Source organism: Vulpes lagopus, chromosome 12 (assembly GCF_018345385.1).
Source record: "Vulpes lagopus strain Blue_001 chromosome 12, ASM1834538v1, whole genome shotgun sequence".
Lineage (NCBI taxonomy): Eukaryota > Metazoa > Chordata > Mammalia > Carnivora > Canidae > Vulpes > Vulpes lagopus.
The window spans coordinates 27,820,008-27,838,478 of record NC_054835.1 but is presented as its reverse complement, the minus strand read 5'-3'; the positions used below and the strand labels follow the sequence as shown (position 1 = coordinate 27,838,478).

At 35.8% G+C, this 18,471-nt stretch overlaps 1 protein-coding gene across 10 annotated transcripts in view; it reads right to left on the bottom strand.

Moving 5' to 3' along the window:
* The window catches only part of TRIM37 (tripartite motif containing 37), a 254,753-nt gene that overhangs the window by 214,492 nt on the left and 21,790 nt on the right, over positions 1–18,471 (bottom strand). For all 10 annotated transcript variants that reach the window (XM_041724289.1, XM_041724288.1, XM_041724287.1 and 7 more), the window contains 3 exons: positions 16,941–17,064; positions 15,941–16,008; positions 3,921–4,045 (listed from right to left, as the gene is read on the bottom strand). In XM_041724289.1, coding sequence (XP_041580223.1) covers positions 3,921–4,045; positions 15,941–16,008; positions 16,941–17,064 — 317 coding nt within the window. The remainder of the gene's footprint in view (positions 1–3,920; positions 4,046–15,940; positions 16,009–16,940; positions 17,065–18,471) is intronic.

Here is an 18,471-nt window from a genome sequence, read left to right as displayed (position 1 = left end):
GATTTTCTTTTCTCTAGCTTACTTTATAGTAAGAATATAGTATATAATACATACACCATGCAAAATATGTCTTAATCAACTTTATGTTATCGATAAGGCTTCTGGTTAGCAGTAAGCTATCAGCAGTTAAGTTTTTAGAGAATCAAAAGTATGTGTTGGGATGCCTGGGTGGCTCAGTTGTTGGGCATATGCCTTCAGTTCAGGGCGTGATTCTGGAGTCCTGGGATCACATCTCACATCAGGCTCCCTACATGGAGCCTGCTTTTCCGCCTTCTGCCTATGTCTCTGCCTGTTTCTCTGTCTCTTGCGAATAAATAAATAAAATCTTTAAAAAAAAAAAAGGTGTATGTGGATTTTCATATGCTCAGGAACCAGCATTCCCACACTGTTCAAAGGTCAACTGTAATCCATTAACAAATATTGGATTTTAAAATACAACTCTCGGTATCCCTGGGTGGCACAGCGGTTTGGCGCCTGCCTTTGGCCCAGGGCGCAATCCTGGAGACCCGGGATCGAATCCCATGTCAGGCTCCCGGTGCATGGAGCCTGCTTCTCCCCCTGCCTGTGTCTCTGCCTCTCTTTCTCTCTCTGTGTGTGTGACTATCATAAATAAAAATAAAAAAATAAAAAATAAAAAAAATAAAAAAAATAAAATACAACTCTCCACTATTTAATATGTAATGAATTTAATTACATATTAATATGTAATGTATATGCAGTAAGATTATTATTTCTTCCTCTGTGTCCCCTGTGTAGCACTTACAACAGTGCTGAACATGTAGATGGTCTTAAGTAAATAACAGTGTACTTGTTCAGTGACCTTTATTCTCCATAATGGAACTTAAGGGAATCCAGTCCCAGGACCACAAACCTTAGGAACATTCACCACTGCTTTTGCACAACTAATATTTGATCCGTAAATTAATGTCAATAAGTGTTGGCCTTTCTTATTTGGATCTCTACTATGCTGATACAAGGCATCAACAGATGAACACCTGCTTCCTGTATTTTGCAATCCATAAACTGAGTTTCTTTAACAACTACAGTTAAGTTACAAGCCAAACTCTCCAGTAAGGCAGTAATAAGCATTACTGGGGAGAGAGAGAGTCCTTCCTAAGGTGAACTTTATCCATGAAAAGCTCCTTAATTGTCATACATTTTTGTTTTCTAAATTTTTGGTGGTTTCCTCTTTATTGATGTTCCTCCTACTTTCCTCCCTTGCTCCCTGCCTCCCCAATTTCAGTCCATTCCATCTACACCCAAAAAAGAAGGTAATGAAAAGGAAGGGACTTGCTGGGGTTCTGAGCCACTTGGGCAGTTAGGAACAGAAAGCAAAACAATTAGAGGATATAAGAGTGACTGACAAGAAGTCTAATGCAGAGGTGCCTGCCTAATGAGCTGCTGCAAGCAGCATCAGCATAGGAGTTTATCTCTATCTACAGTTCCCGAACTTTAGCACAGAATTACTCAGGATGCCCAAGATTCATTTTTCAGACACCATCATCAAAGATGATCAAGGAAGAGGCCTACGAATTTGTATTTTGACAAACACCACGGGTGGTTCTGAAATAAGTGATCTATGCACCATACTTTGATATGAAAAACATTTATCTTTATGTATGGTATTTATGTCAAAACTTATATTTCATTCCACTAGTGATGGAATGGTTCAGAAAAGGTATTTTTTAAAACTGAAATGACTGACCGTGTTATCAAAGAGGTAGCCTTGAGATACTGGTGAACATCCTTAGTTCACCCAAATCTACTTAACAATAGTAAATACCAAGTCCTTTTAATAACATTTAGTGCTTGATTAAAATAGGAGTATTAAAAAAAATTAAAAAAAAATAGGAGTATTATATCTGGTTTGTTAATTCAGAGAGAAATGAAGACTTACTGGTCAGTGAGAACTACCTGAGTTCTGGTTGTCAAAAGAAATTTCCCTTCTGTTTATAGGACTGTGGGTGGTCCAGTTACATCAGTGATTCTAAACCAGGGGCAGTTTTGCTCCCAGAAAGCATTTGGCAATGTCTGGAACTATTTTTGTCACAACTGTAAAGGAAAAGGTGCTACTGGGATACTGATAAACACCCTACAATAAACAACAAAGCTTCCTCAACCCCACAAAGAATTATCCTGATCAACAATGCCAAGGTTGAAGAACCCTGGTTCACACTATACTGTCTAGTAACATCAATGCCCATCGGAGGGGATCACATATTAAAGAAAAAAGAAAAAGCAGTTAAACACATATACCTTTTTAAAACAAATGCTATTTCCTAAAGGTAACACAGCTCTCAACATGCTAGAAAGACATGGCAATATTCCATAAACCATCTTTAAAGTCTAAGATGGACTAAAATCTGTTGTACTGATTTCTTCTGAGACAGTGGTTTAACCTCTCATCTTAGGAAATACGGAGATTTTAAAAAGAACAAAATACAAATGAAATGCCTTACTGTACCCAATGTTATGGACTGAATTTTGTCCCCCAACATTTGTATATTAAGGCTCTAAACCCCAACATATTTGGAGACAGGACTTTTAGGGCAGCAATTAAAGTTAACGGAAGTTATAAGGGTGGGAGGGAGCCTAACTCAAAAAAGTTCATGTCCTTAGAAGAGGAAAAGACACCAGACACTAATCTCTGTGCTTGAAAGAAAAGGTCTTATGAGGATGCAGGGAGAAGGTGGCTGTCTGCAAGCCAGCAAGAGGCCTCATCAGAAATCTAATTTCTGAGCACCTTCATCTTGGGACTTCTTGCCTCCAGAATTGAGAGAGAATAAACTTATGCAGTAGAAACCATCCAGTCTGTGGTATTTTTGTTATGGCAGTCCAAACAGTTTAATCCATCCAGGGATTTTATTTCAAGCAACCTGAGAGGTATGAGCTAGCACTTAAAATTTTCAAAAGAATCCAACTTAATCTAACATACTACATCTAATGTGAGGAACAACTGCTCTAACACCACATGCTTGAAAGAATGTGCTGTTCAAAAGAATTCTAAGACCACCCAAAATAAAAACTAAAACTATGCATAGAATGCAACCAAGTATTTCCTCCCACTACCTTTTATGATCTGAAGGTAACATCATGTCCCCTTCAGAATCTTTTGGCATTTCATCCATTTTCTGAGTTTTGTTTTTGGCAACATACATGTAAAACAATGTGTTACAGAGACAGAAGTAATCTCAAGAGGTAAATAAAAGAATGAACATACTACATCACGGATGGGCCTTGAGAGTACTATGCTAAGTAAAATAAGTAAGAGAAAGACAAATACCATATGATCTCACTTATATGTGTTATCTAAAAAAGGGGTCAGGAGGTATAACTTCCAGTTATTCTACAAGATAAATCACAGGAACATACTGTACAGCATGGGGACTATAGTAAATAACACTGTACTGCATATCCAAAAATTGCTAAGAAAAAAAAAAAAAAAACCACAAAAGTTGCTAAGAGAGTACATCTTAAAAGTTCTCATTCCAAAAAAAAGGTTTTGTAACTGTTTATAGTGAGAGATGTTATCTAGACTTATTGTCGTGATCATTTTGCAATATTTACAAAGATCAAATCATTATGTTGTACACTTGGAACTAATATGAGGTTGCTGCCAATTTTATCTCAATTTAAAAGAATGAACAGATACTGATAAAACTGAATTGGGATCAATTACTTTTTCTATAGAAGGTGACACTCTGGGAAGAAACTAACTCCTAATTCAAGATCCGCTCTTTGTAATCAAAAGCTAAGTCCACCAGAATTATTTTTAACCAGATTTACATGCATAACTAAAGTTCACCAGATGACATCATTTTAAGTAACACCCTGAAAACCATGGAGTTAAGAAAAATAATATTCTTTTGAAACAAGTATATGTATTTGCACATGAACTTCAAATGAAAAAACTGTCATACCTGGTAAAGTCTGGTGGAACAGGAGTGGTAACAAAGGAAGCCATGGGCTTTCGATGAACTTGCTGAAACATCATGAGGATCTCTGAGCTCTTAGATATCAACTCACTCTTACTACAAGACCGCAGCTGTGTGAGGAAAAAAACTGAATAAACAAAATTAATATTTAATGGCATCTCAAATCCTTAATAAAGAATAAAAATAGAAATTATTTTGGTTAGTAGGGACTGAGTGGCTCTGCTGGTTAGGCAGCTGACTCTCGATTTTGACTCAGGTCATAATCTCAAGGTCTTGGGATGGAGCCTTGAGTCAGTCAGCAGAGAGTGCTTTGTGCTCAGCAGAGAGTCTGTTGAGGACTCTCTCCCCCTCTCCCTCTGTCTCTCCTCCTGCTCACATGTGCTCTTTCTCTCTCTAAAATAAAATGAATCTTGGGATGCCTGGGTGGCTCAGCGGTTTAACGCCTGCCTTCAGCCCAGCGAGTAATCCTGGAGTCCTGGGATTGAGTCCCACATCAGGTTCCCTGCGTGGAGCCTGCTTCTCCCTCTGCCTGCGTCTCTGCCTCTCTCTCCATGTGTCTCTCATAAATAAATAAATAAATAAATAAATAAATAAATAAATAAATAAATAAATAAATAAAATCTTTAAAAATAATAAATCTTAAATTATTTGGTCTATATATTGAAAAAATGAGATAAAGAAAAACAGAATGACTTTCAAAGTGGTTTTGAGAGTTAAGAATCTACATAGAATCTAGGTTATTTCCATTCTAATAATAAAATCACTGAACAAGCATATTTGATTTTAATGCATTTTTTTCTCCTTACATATTAGCATAAATCCAACTTTCAGCAACCACAAATATATTTTAGCCTGGCATAGTAAAGCTATTATATATATTAATGAGAAAACCTCTATAAGTCAAGAGCCCTCAAACAAAGATTTCTCAAACTGCATTCCAGGAGAGAAAGAGATGTTAAGATGTCCCACAGATGCGGGACGCCCAGGTGGCTCAGCGGTTAAGCATCTGACTTTGGCTAAGGTCGTGATCCTGGAGTTCTGGGATCAAGTCCCACATAGGCCTCCTTGCAGGGAGCCTGCTTCTCTCTGCCTGTATCTCTGCCTCTCTCTCTGTGTCTCATAAATAAATTTTTTTTTTTAAAGTAACAGACACAAAGAAGTCTTAACCCATATCAATTTGGAAAACACTACTTTATCTAGTGCCAAAGGTAAAAACTGAGAAATTCAATTTTAGTAAAATAAACATGGTCGCTAAAAAGACTTTCAATTCAAGACAATCAATTTGAAGTCCTAATTCTGCCAAGCACTCATACGACTTTCAGAGTCTATTTATCTGTAAAACTGGAATAGTATCTACTGCTGCTTGCTTCACTGGGATTGTTATAACAATCACAAAGCCATTTGTGAGAAAGCTTTATGAACTGTTAAAGATTAAACTGTGTCTCCATCAAACTCCTATGTTAGGTCCTAACCCCTAAAAGCTCAGAGTGTAACTATTTTTGGAGATAAGGTCTTCAGAGAAGGACAGAGAAAGTAGCCATCTGCAAGAGACATCGCAGGGTAAAGCAAACCTGATGTCACTGATCTTGGACTTCCAGCCTCCAGAACCGTAAGAAAATAAATTTGTTGTTTAAGCCTCCTAGTCTGTGGTATTTTGTTATGGATGCCCTACCAAATTAATACACTATCAAATCTCATATAGATGATATTCATCACACGACACTATAACTAGGCTTATATCTTTAAAATGATAGTTGCAGATAGCTCATGAAGAATGATATGACCAGTATATGAAAAATATCAAAACTTATAGCTTTTGTTCAAATATTTACTGAATGCATATTAAGAATATCCTTCCTTGATCCCACTTTCTCCAAAGGTAATTCATTCAACTGAAGTTAATTATTGCTATTCACGTGTTTCCACATGTATTATGTATTTAGCGATGTTCTGAATATTTCTAGACTTTACATAAATACTATCAGGATATGTTACTATGTAGCCTACATCTTCTACTTACTAGTGTTTCTGGGATTTATTGATATTTAAGCAGTTTTAACTCATTTCAGCAGTTTTAAAGAACATCACTGCATGAATATAATATAAGTTATTTTTCTCTATCAACGGACATATGGGTTGCTTCCCATTCTTCACTATTAAAAGTAACTCTGGGGACACCTGGGTGGGTCAGCAGTTGAGCACCTGCCTTCGGCCCACGGCGTAATCCTGAAATCCCAGGACTGAGTCTCACATTAGGCTCCCTGCATGGAGCCTGCTTCTCTCTCTGCTTATGTCTCTGCCTCTCTCTGTGTCTCTCATGAATAAATAAATAAAATCTTTAATAATAAATAAATAAATATATGTATGTATGGGTATATATGTATGTATGTAACTCTGGAGCGAAGACCCTTGTGCATAGTTCCTTGTACACATATGCAACTTTCTCACATTATGTCTTGATATAGGACAAGAAACACAACTTTTTTTTTTTAATTCAGGAGTATGTTGGCTATTTGGGGGCCCTTTGCTCTTTTTATTTTAATATGGGAATTTTACCAAATTCTGAGAAAATTCATGTTGAAATAAAGACTGAACTGCACTTATAAGATTCAAGAGACTAGTACATTTGTAATACTGAATTTTCCTCTAGATAAATATATTGTAGTCCATAAAATATAACAGGCCATAGATCATTAAACATAACTGTTTGATATGCCTGCCATTAAGGAAAAAAAAAGTCAATTATGGCTGTGCTGTATCTACTGTTAAAACACATCTCAAAAAAAAAAAAAAAACACATCTCATTTCAGATAGTATAACATACAACTGAGAACCAATGAAATATAGAATATTTTTTCACTCAATTCTTTCTTGTTTTATAATAGTGTGTACAAAGGTCTTCAACATCTTTTATTAAACTTATTCAAAATTCTTATTTTTTGTTACTATGAGATTTCTTTTTTTTGAAATATTTTTTCAATTTTGATTATTCCTGATATACAAAAACACTACTGATTTTTATGTCTTAAATATACATCCAGCAACCAAGATAAACTCACTAAAAAGCTGTAAGTTATATACTTTCTACATAGATAACCACATCCTCTGCAAAAACAAATTTTATCTCTTCCTTTCAATATATTTATACTCCACTTACACTACATTTATACTTAATACAGAGGACCAGAGCCTGGGTGGCTCAGTCAGTTAAACGTCCGACTCGTTGTTTGGGCTCAGGTCATGATCTCAGGGTCATGGGATTGAGCCCATGTCAGGCTCCGAGCTCAGTGAGTAGTCTGCTTGAGATTCTCTCTCTCTCTAAAGTAAGTAAATAAATCTTAAAAAAAAAAAAAAAATACACAGGACCAGCACACTCAGAAGTGAAGCAACGATAGGAGGCAAACCTGGATTCTATATCAGAGAGCTTCTCATATTTTACACCATTTAGATTATTTCCTATAGACCTTTAAAATAAAGTTAATGTAATTCCCTTTTATTCCTAGTTTGCTAAGTAATTTGGCCCTGAATGAGGATCAAATATAATAATGTTGCTTTAAAAATTAATATTATCCCCCCAAAATTTAATATTACCCTATTCATTTCTACCCATATACTCATATATATATAAAGGTTTTGCCCTTTATTTTTTTTTTTAAAGACTTTATTTATTTATGTGTGAGAGAGAGAGAGAGAGAGAGAGAGAGAGAGAGAGGCAGAGGGAGAAGCAGGCTCCACGCAGGGACACTGACGTGGGACTTGATCTCGAGCCTCCAGGATCAGGCCCTGGGCTGAAGGTGGCGCTAAACCACTGAGCCACCCGGGCTGCCCCGGTTTTTCCCTTTAAATTTTTATTTATTTATGATAGTCACACAGAGAGAGAGAGAGAGAGAGAGAGAGAGAGGCAGAGACACAGGCAGAGGGAGAAGCAGGCTCCATGCACCGGGAGCCCAACGCGGGACTCGATCCCGGGTCTCCAGGATCGCGCCCTGGGCCAAAGGCAGGTGCTAAACCGCTGCGCCAACCAGAGATCCCCCAGTTTTTCCCTTTAATCTCAAGTTATAATCAGGAAGATTTTTCTGATAATGAAACATTCCTTTGATTAACCCTGCCTGGTCTTGCTTTTTTTTTTTAAGATTTTATTTTTAAGTAGTCTTTACACCTAACATAGGACTTGAACTCACAACCCTAAGATTAAGAGTCACTTCACCAACTGAACCAGCCAGGCACCCTGTTCTTGCTTGTTTTCATAAATAGTCTACTGATTTGTCTGATAGTATATATTTAAGATTTTGGCATTTATGTTTACAATAAAATTGAGCTTCAATTTCCTTATATTGTTCTTATAACAACTGATTTTTTTTTTTAAAGATTTTATTTATTTATTCATGGAAGACACAGAGAGAGAGAGAGAGAGAGAGAGAGAGAGAGAAGCAGAGACACAGGCAGAGGGAGAAGCAGGCTCCCTGCAAGGAGCCTGATGTGGGACTCGATCCTGGGTCTCCAGGATCACATCCTAGGCTGAAGGCAGCACTAAACTGCTGAGCCACCCAGGCTGCCCAGAACAACTGATTATTAATGTTACATCATCTCAAAGAATGATAGGTAGTACTTCTGTGTTTGCTAAAAAAAAATTACTTAAGACAGGAGACTGATATTTAAAGATCTGATAAAAATTTTCCCTTAGTCTGAATTTAATGCCTTTTGAAGAAGACTTATTACCAATAAAATTTACTTAATATTTCTTCTTTAAATTATATACTTTCTATGGGTGCCTGTGTAGCTCATTCAGTTAAGTGTCTGACTCTCAATCTCAGCTCAGGTTTTGACATCAGGGCCATGAGTTCAAGTTCACACAGGGCATGGAGCCAAAAAAATAAATAAGTATTTTTTCCTTAAAATTATCCTCTTCATATAGATTCTACTTCAATAAAGTTGCTCATATTTGTGTTTACATATATATATATATATAAACACAATGTAAATATTTACTTTTAAAAATTAAATTACAAAAAAAAATTAAATTTCTACTGTATTGGACACCTGGGTGGCTCAACAGTTGAGTGCCTCCCTTCAGCCCAGGATGTGATCCTAGAGTCCCGGGATCAAGTCCCACATTGGGCTCCCTGCATGGAGCCTCCTTCTCTCTCTGCCTGTGTCTCTGTCTCTCTCTCTCATGAATAAAAAAATAAAAATCTTTTTAAAAATAAAAAATAAAAATAAGAAAAATAAATTTCTACTGTATTTATACTCCAATTCTTCCTCCCAATATTAGACACTTACTTCATTTTTCTTGATAACCTTGCTAGAATATCATCTATTTATGTTTTTCAAAGATCCAATATTGGGTATACTGATACTTCCACCTATTTCATGGCACTCTCTTTTGTGAATTTCATCAGTATCTTCACAATTTCTTTTCCATTTTATGCTTTTACATTATTGTTCTTTTTTTAAAAATTTTTTAAAATTTTTATTTATTTATGATAGTCACAGAGAGAGAGAGAGAGAGAGAGAGAGAGAGAGAGGCAGAGACATAGGCAGAGGGAGAAGCAGGCTCCATGCACTGGGAGCCCGACGTGGGACTCGATCCCGGGTCTCCAGGATCGCACCCTGGGCCAAAGGCAGGCGCCAAACCTCTGCGCCACCCAGGGATCCCTATTGTTCTTTTATAAAGGCTTCTTTAGTTGAATACTTAACCTCATTTATTCATAATTTTCTTAAACTGAATTTTAGTCTAAAATTCTCCTCCTAAATACCCCTTAGCTATGACTGGTATATTTATAATTTATCATTTCAATTGCAATGTCCTCCTTAGTTCGGTAACTATGTGTATATTTAACTGAGTGCATACTTACATAAAATTTGTTTTTTTGGGTTTTTCCACATAAAATTTTTTAAATAATGTTTTCATTTTTGATGTCTACCTTAACTACATTGTGGTCACAGAACATGTTCTTTATACAAATTTGTGAAATTTCTTCAGATTTCTTTTTTTTTTTAAAGATTTATTTATTTATTTATTTATTTATTTATTTATTTATTTATTTATTTATTTACGATAGAGAGGGAGAGAAAGAGAGAGAGAGAAAGAGAGAGGCAGAGACACAGGCAGAGGAACAAGCAGGCTCCATGCCAGGAGCCTGACGTGGGACTCGATCCCGGGACTCCAGGATCGCGCCCTGGGCCAAAGGCAGGCACCAAACTGCTGAGCCACCCAGGGATCCCAATTTCTTCAGATTTCTAAATACCTTAGTACACAATCAAGTGTTGAAATGGTTTCATATGAACTGAAAAAGAATATGTATTCTCCATTCCAGGATTCAGAGTTCCACACATAACTTTTAGATAAAACATCTTAATTTTTTTTTTCAAATATCCTCTATTCTTACATCTTGTTAGTTGGTGCGATCATTTTGTTAAATATTTAATCACTCACTAGAGTGATTTTATCAGAACCTTATAATTCTGTCAGCATCTGCTTTTGGTATTCTGATTTTATCCTAGAATAGAAAATCATAACTGTCCTATATTCTTTTTTTTTTTTAAGATTTTATTTATTTAAATTCATAGAGATGCAGAGAGAGAGAGAGGCAGAGACACAGGCAGAGGGAGAAGCAGGCTCCATGCAGAGAGCCTGACGTGGGACTCGATCCAGGGTCTCCAGATCATGCCCTGGGCTGCAAGCGGTGCTAAACCGCTGTGCACCGGGGCTGCCCCTGTTCTATCTTCTTTATCTTAAGGTAGACTGTTCCCTTATGTCAATGTTCATTTTCATCACTAGTAATGTTTTTCCCCCCACTTTAAATTCCTCATCATTCTCTAGATCTATGTATTATCAAGTAGATCATTGTGGGGTATCTTTATAAGTTCAAATTAATCTGTTTATTATTGATAGCAGTGTCATTCACTGACAATAATTTTCAAAAAAAAAAAAAAAAAAACTCAATTCAAAAATAACCAAAACAGTAACAAGAAACTGATGGGACAAAGAGAATACAAACAGCAAGATGTTAGACTCAAACTTCACTATATCAGTAAATACAACGCAGTTACAAGTAAAATTGTCCAACCAGATTTGAAAGACCAGATCCAATTATATGCTATCTACAAGACACAGATTTTAAATATTTAGAAACAAATGCATTAAAAATAAAATAACAGAATAAGATATGTCACAGTAACACTAAAGATGAAGTGGCTCTGTGAAACCAAATAAATTTCAAAGCAAAAAATGTTATAAGGATAAAGAAGGTCTTTTCACAGTGAAGAGTTAATCAAGAGAACACAATTCTAGATGTTTAGGACCCAAACAGTATGACTTCAAAATACATGAAGCAAAAACTGATAGAACTGACAAAAGAAAAGACAATTATGTTGAAAATGTCAACAGCCCTCTCTCAATAATAAAACAGGTAGACAGAAAATTCACAACGTAGTAGACCTATACATTACCACAAAACTGGACTTCATATTACGTATTATTAGAAAAACTTCCTATCATGCAGAAACTAGGTAACATTTCTGAAGGACTCATGATCAAAGGATATCACAAAGGAAAAAAAGCACTTTGAACACAATTTCTCAAATCAATAATGCCAGCTTCTGTCTTAAGATTTTAGAAAAAGAAGAGCAAAATAAATTCAAACTAAGCAAAACAATTAGATCGAAATAAAAATCAATGAAATAAAAAAACAAAAACAACCGAGAAAAACCAAAAGCTAAGTCTTTGAAAACATCAACAAAAATAGATATCCTCTAGCCAACTGATCAGGAGAAAAAGACACAAATTATCAATATAGGAAAGAAAGAGATGATAACACTGCATTCTACAAATTTTGAAAGAGTAGGAAGAGAATATCATAAATTTTGCACTGATATTTTTGGCTAATTCAAATGAAATGAAAAAAATTCCCTGAAAGACACCAACTACCAAAGCTCACCCAGTTAAGCAATGGACCCTTGATTTTTGGCTCAGGTCATGATCTCAGAGTTGTGAGACTGAGCCCTGCACTGGGCTCCACACCAGATATGGAACCTGTTTAGGATTCTCTCTTCCTCTCCCTATGCCCCTACCCACGGCACTTGCTCACTCTAAAAAACTAAAATGAAATAAAAAATAAGAATATATCAATTAGGGGATCCCTGGGTGGTTCAGCGGTTTGGCGCCTGCCTTTGGCCCAGGGCGCAATCCTGGAGTCCCAAGATCGAGTCCCACGTCGGGCTCCTGGCATGGAGCCTGCTTTTCCCTCCTCCTGTGTCTCTGCCTCTCTGTCTATCGTAAACAAACAAATAAATCTTAAAAAAAAAAAAAAAAAGAATATATCAATTAAAGAAACTGAATTTGTAGTTGAAAATCGCTCCACAAAGAAAACAAGGCCCCAACGTCTTCACTGGTAAATTCTATCAAACATCTAAAGAAATAATATCAATCCTACTCAACTTCTTCCAGAAAACTGAAGAGGGCATACTTTACAATTCTTTGAGGCCATCATTATTCTAATAACAAAGCCAGACAAAGATACTTCGAGAAAAATAAACTACCATCTAATATACCTCAGGTACAAAAATGCAAAAAGTCTAAACAAAATCTGATTTAATCAAATCCAATAATGCGTTAAAAGGACAATACATTGACCAAACCACAGTTTTTATCCCAGAAGTACAAAGTTGGTATAATATTTTTTTAAAAAGTTAATTCACTTAAAGAATGAAAAAAGAAAGCCATACGATAATCTCAAAACATGCAGAAAAAAAAATTGACAATATCCAACACTTATTCCTGATGAAAAATCCCATTAAATGGGAATAAAATTTCTAAACCTGATAAAGAATATCTATAAGACAGCCAGCCTGGGTTGTTCAGTCAGTTGAACAACTCTTGATCTCAGCTCAGGTCTCAATCTCACAGTAGTGGCTTTGAGCTCCACCATGGGCTCCATGCTGGGCATGGAGCCTACTTAAAAAAAAAAGAGAGAGAGAGAGAATACATCTACAATAAACTGCTACCATCATAAATTGACATTATACTAGAAGTTCTGGTCAGTAAAACCTGACAGGAAACTAAAGCAAAAAGAAAACTGTCTGTATTCAAAGATAGCATGACTATCTGCAGGCAATTCCAGAAATCTACAAAATAGCTACTAGAACTAATAAATTTAGCAAGATTGAAGGATACAAGATCAAAATACAAAAATCAATTATAGGAGCACCTGGGCAGCTCAGTGCTTGAGCTACCCAGGTGCTCCTATAATTGATTTTTGTATTTTGACTCAGGTTGTTATCACGGGTCTGGGAAGTAAGTCCCACATCCAGCTCCCTGCATGGAGCCTGCTTCTCCCTCTGCCCATGTCTCTGCCTCTCTCTCTGTGTCTCTCATGAATAAGTAAATAAAATCTTTTAAAAAAAAAAAGGAGCCTGGCTGGCTCAGTCAGTAGAGCATGGAACTCTTGATCTTGGAGTCATGAGTCTGAGCCCTATATTGGACATAGAGATTACTTACATAAATAAATATATTTTAAAAACAACAAGGGATCCCTGGGTGGTGCAGCGGTTTAGCGCCTGCCTTTGGCCCAGGGCACGATCCTGGAGACCCAGGATCGAATCCCACATCGGGCTCCCGGTGCATGGAGCCTGCTTCTCCCTCTGCTTATGTCTCTGCCTCTCTCTCTCTCTCTCTCTCTCTCTCTGTGACTATCATAAATAAATAAAAATTTAAAAAATAATAATAAATAAATAAATAAATAAATAAATAAATAAATAAATAAATACAACAAAAGAATACTACCCACAAGTAACACAATTGATATACGAAGGAGTTGCAAAAAAATTTTGCTGGAAGAAGCCCAACATAAATTAAGTACATAATATATATAATTCCAATTAAATACAATTCTAGAAAATGCAAATTTATCTATGATAGAAAGCAGATGAGGGGGTTGCCTGGGGAAGGAACTGTGGGGAAAAGCAGGAGAAAAACTTACAAAGAGGCACAAAGAAATTTCGAGGGATGATGAATATGTTGACTATCTTGATTACAGTGACAGTTTTATAGCTATATACTTTATCAAAATTTGTCAAGTTATATATTTTAAATACATGTCAATTATTTTTGTCAATTATTCTTCCATAAAGCTGTTAAAATAAAAGCACATAGATCCCCAGATCTCTGCCCCCACTCTACCACAGATGATTTAAATTTGTTCCAACACTTAGCAGAAACGTGCTAGTTTATTCTCTGGAGGGGAAAAAAATAGTCTCTGGACTAGAGACACATGCACAATTAAGAATGGGAATACTAAAGAGAAAAACAAGAGTCTTTCAATAAATATTTATGTACCAAATTTTATTAAACTGTCAATCAAGTATAAAAACTGAATAAAAAAACTTTCAGACATCCAGTCTTAAAAAATTTATTCTGAAGGGCCACCTAGGTGGCTCCATCAGTGAAACATCTGACTCTTGATTTGAGCTCAGGTCAGGAACTCAGGGTTGTGAGTCTGAGCCCAGCATCAGAATCACTGTTAGGCATGGAGCCTGCTTAGGATTATTGTCTTGTTCCCTCTGCTCCCTCTTCCCCATGCTCCTCATTTGTGCTGTGTCTCTGTCGAGTGGCTCAGTGGTTTAGCACTGCCTTCGGCCCAGGGCCTGGTCCTAGAGACCTGGGATCGAGTCCCATATCGGGCTCCCTGCATGCAGCCTGCTTCTCCCTCTGCCTGTGTCTCTGACTCTCTCTCTCTCTCTCTCTCTTTCTGTGTCTCTCATGAATAAATAAAATCTTTAAAAAAAAAAAAAAAAAAGGAAAGGGAGAGGGAGAGGGAGAGGGAGTGGCAAAGGCAAAGATTGATCAATCCTAATTAACCTTTCAGGAAAGCTCAGGATGATATGTGATACCAAAACAAGTAAAGCAAGAGAGTAGAAGCCATGGAAATCAGGAAATATGGACTTCAACCCAAGAAAGAAGTAAAAAGGGGTGTCCAGGTGGCTTAGCAGTTAAGCATCTACCTTTGGCTCGGGTCATGATCTCAGGGTCCTGGAGTTGGCCCTCGGTCAGGCTCCCTGCTCAGTGGGGAGTCTGCTTCTCCCTCTGCTCCCTCCTCCTCCCCATATCATGCAAATAAATAAATAAAATATTTTTAAAAAATGCAAAGTAGTAAATGGAATCCCCAGGATGATAATTAAGAGAATAATCTGAGGAAACATCTATGTATCAGGCACTCAGAGGAATTCAAGGATTCCAAAACCGAAGACAGATTAATATATCAAATATGTAACATTATGCACTTTATTCATTCATCTTCACCTACCTCATTCTATGAAGGCAACATTTTTGCCATTTTGTCCACTGCTATGTTCTGAACATCTTTAAAAAATGCCTGTTACCTATTTGATACTTAATAAAAATTTCCTTAACAGGGAGGCCTGGGTGGCTTAGTGGTTGAGCATCTGCCTTTGGCTCAGGTTGTGATTCAGGGGTTCTGGGATTGAGTTCTGCATTAGGGGAGCCTGCTTGTCCCTTTGCCTATGTCTCTGCCTTTCTCTCTATCTCTCATGAATAAATAAAATCTCTTTAAAAAATTTTCCTTAACAAATTTCCTTAACAAATAAAAATGTTAATTTTTAAGATAAGTTACAATGTCAGAAGATTTTCATCTTTTATAGATTCACAGATTTCTACAGGCTATTCCCTACAAAAATAATAGCGTTCTTACAAAACAGAATAAATCTTATTAAATAATTCATTAAATTAAATAAATAACATAATATAATTTATAATTTATAATAGTTTATGTTATATATATTATATATTATAAAATATAATAATAAATAAATAAATCCCAAACACGATGGAGAAACTTGAGAAGAATCCATTGATTCCTAATTCATAAAAATGCCTAATATAGAACATAGATCTCCCAATCTTTTGGTCTCACACAATCCTGCCCCTCCCCAAATTTTTTTAAGCCTGTTGATAGACTTTTATTTCATTACATTTATTATTTCATTACCTGGTGCTCTACCTCCTGAAGTAAGGATTCCAAGAGCTCTGTTTCTTGTGTTAGAGATGTCTTCTGACCTATTTAAAAGACAGCAAAACACCAACACTCAGGCTCATTACTGGTTTAAGAATGAAATTAACTTTCACTGAACATAGTCAATAACAAGGAATTGATTTCAAGTAAATAAAAGGTCATTAAAGCTACCCTAAAAAATTTTCCCAGAGCTTTAAAAGGCCTAATCTAATATTGCAGTAGTTTTGACAAGGGGATTTCAGAATCAACCTTAACTATAGTTTTAGACAAATTGCAATTCAGATCTATTAAGTTCATCTAGGAATACACAATGACAATATATTCTCTAAGGAAACTGTTACTGCTTTTTCTAAAAGAATACAAACATATATAAAAGAGTACATTTTTTACTCAAATCAACTCTTCTGAAGTACTTCTTTCCCAGAATTTAAATGTGGCTTAAAAAGAAATACAGTAAGTTGGCCAAAAGTTACACTACATGTCAACAAATGGTATGTTCTTTAAACATAAGAATCTGTAAAAAAAAAACAAAGACAAAGACAAAAACAAAACAAAAAGCCCAAAAAAGCCAAGAAACACACAAGAATAAAGAACATAATAATAATTTATTATTACTATAGAGAATTCTGTATTACTAGTAATTCTGTACTATAGAGAAGAAAGAAACTGCTTTAGATGTTGGGAGAAAAAAAAAAAAGATGATGACAAGGAAGCCATGGCTGCTGAACCAGGCCATTTTCATTGTAAATCACTAGCCTAAAGAACTAGAAGCATACATATCCATGGAGTTAATGGGAGTTATATTAATTATGTGTAACGTTATTTGATTCAGAGGGACATTTAACAGGTGGAACTTTTACTTTCAAAGGCCATCTTTTCCTAGCCTATAACAACTCACCAACCTTTACCCTTTCAAGATGGAACTTCAAGGAGGCTCAAAACACCACATATTACAACAGCATAGAAAAACACTCACCCATTAGTGTTATGAGCTTATTCTTTAGCTGTGTGTCTAATCGTGCAATCATCATCTCCACTGCATTCCTAATTTCCCGAACACGCTCATCTTTTGCATTTCTAACAGCTTCTACATTTCGCTCCTAGAAGATAAACAGGTAAAAAAAAAATTGAATTTTTAAAACAGAAGCAAACAGACATAACACAATCACTGCAATTATTCTTAAAGTAAGCTGATTTCCTCTTTAAAAACTGTAATACAACCATACTTTTAAATCGTTTATATATCATAGGCAACTCACTGCTTTAAAAAATCGTGCACTGAAATGAAGCAGGAACAAAATTCTTAAAAGTAAAGAAAACATAATAAAGTACAGGCTCTTTTAACAGTGAAAGATATGTAATTACAAAATTCTGGTTCAAATACTATATACAAAACAAATACTCAAAGCCCCAATCATGTCTGATAAAAAACCACTATTCAAAAAGAAAAAAGTATACTGATGCCAGGTTCACATCATGTAAAACTCTAAAACAAATGAAAAATTTCAAACACTGTATGTACTCTAGTTTACAAAGTTTAAAACATTTTTTAGAACAGAGAAAGAAAAAAAAAACCCAGGATTTTCAGATTACAGAACACATTGCAGACTCTTAAAGCATACCACTAAAAATAAAAAGTAATCTTTCCTATGCTTATTAGAAATATAAGTAGTGAGAATTTCAAAGTTAGGACACGCTCCCTAAAGATCAAATTATGTTGCCAAGAGAAAATAACAGTAAAAAAAGAGGAGTTAGATGAAGTCCAAAGAGAAGACATTCAGGTTATTTATTAACCAAAATTACTCCAAAATTACATTGTAGGTAGCATATATGCAACTCAAACTTTTTGTATAAAAAAAAAAAAAGTTATAAAATAATGCTTTGAATCTTGATTCCTGAAAGGGTTAATTAAGTAAAGACATCTTAAATCAGAAAAGGCCCCAAACCTCACTAGCTACAACTGGCATTCCAGCAATTCCAAAAGTATATTCAGGGAACGCCTGGGTGGCTCAGTGGCTGAGCATCTGCCTTCGACTCAGGGCATGATCCCCCATCCAGCGATCTAGTCCTGACTTGGGCTCCATGTAGGGAACCTGCTACTCCCTTTGCCTATGTCTCTGCCTCTCTGTCTCTCATGAATAAATGAATAAAATCTTAAAAGAAAGAAAAAAAAAGTATATTCAGTACTTAAATGTTTGAAACTTCTATCACATTTCCCCATATAAATAATAAGTGGTAAATAATTCAACCAAATCTGACCTATAAAGTATCTGAAGAGTAGTGTTAAATATTACTCTTGCAATTCTGTAGAGTTCTAATTCAAGACATCAGAAGGTAGCAGAAACTCTCCCAAAAGCTGAGGGTCCAAAGAATGACAATGACTTTGTAAAAGTCAATACTATTTACAAGTCGATTACTGACTATATCAAACAGGCTTATTTAACTCATTCACAGATTTTCTGTTTCTGCATAAGAAAAGGCAATTATCTGGTTCCAAATGTGGAACA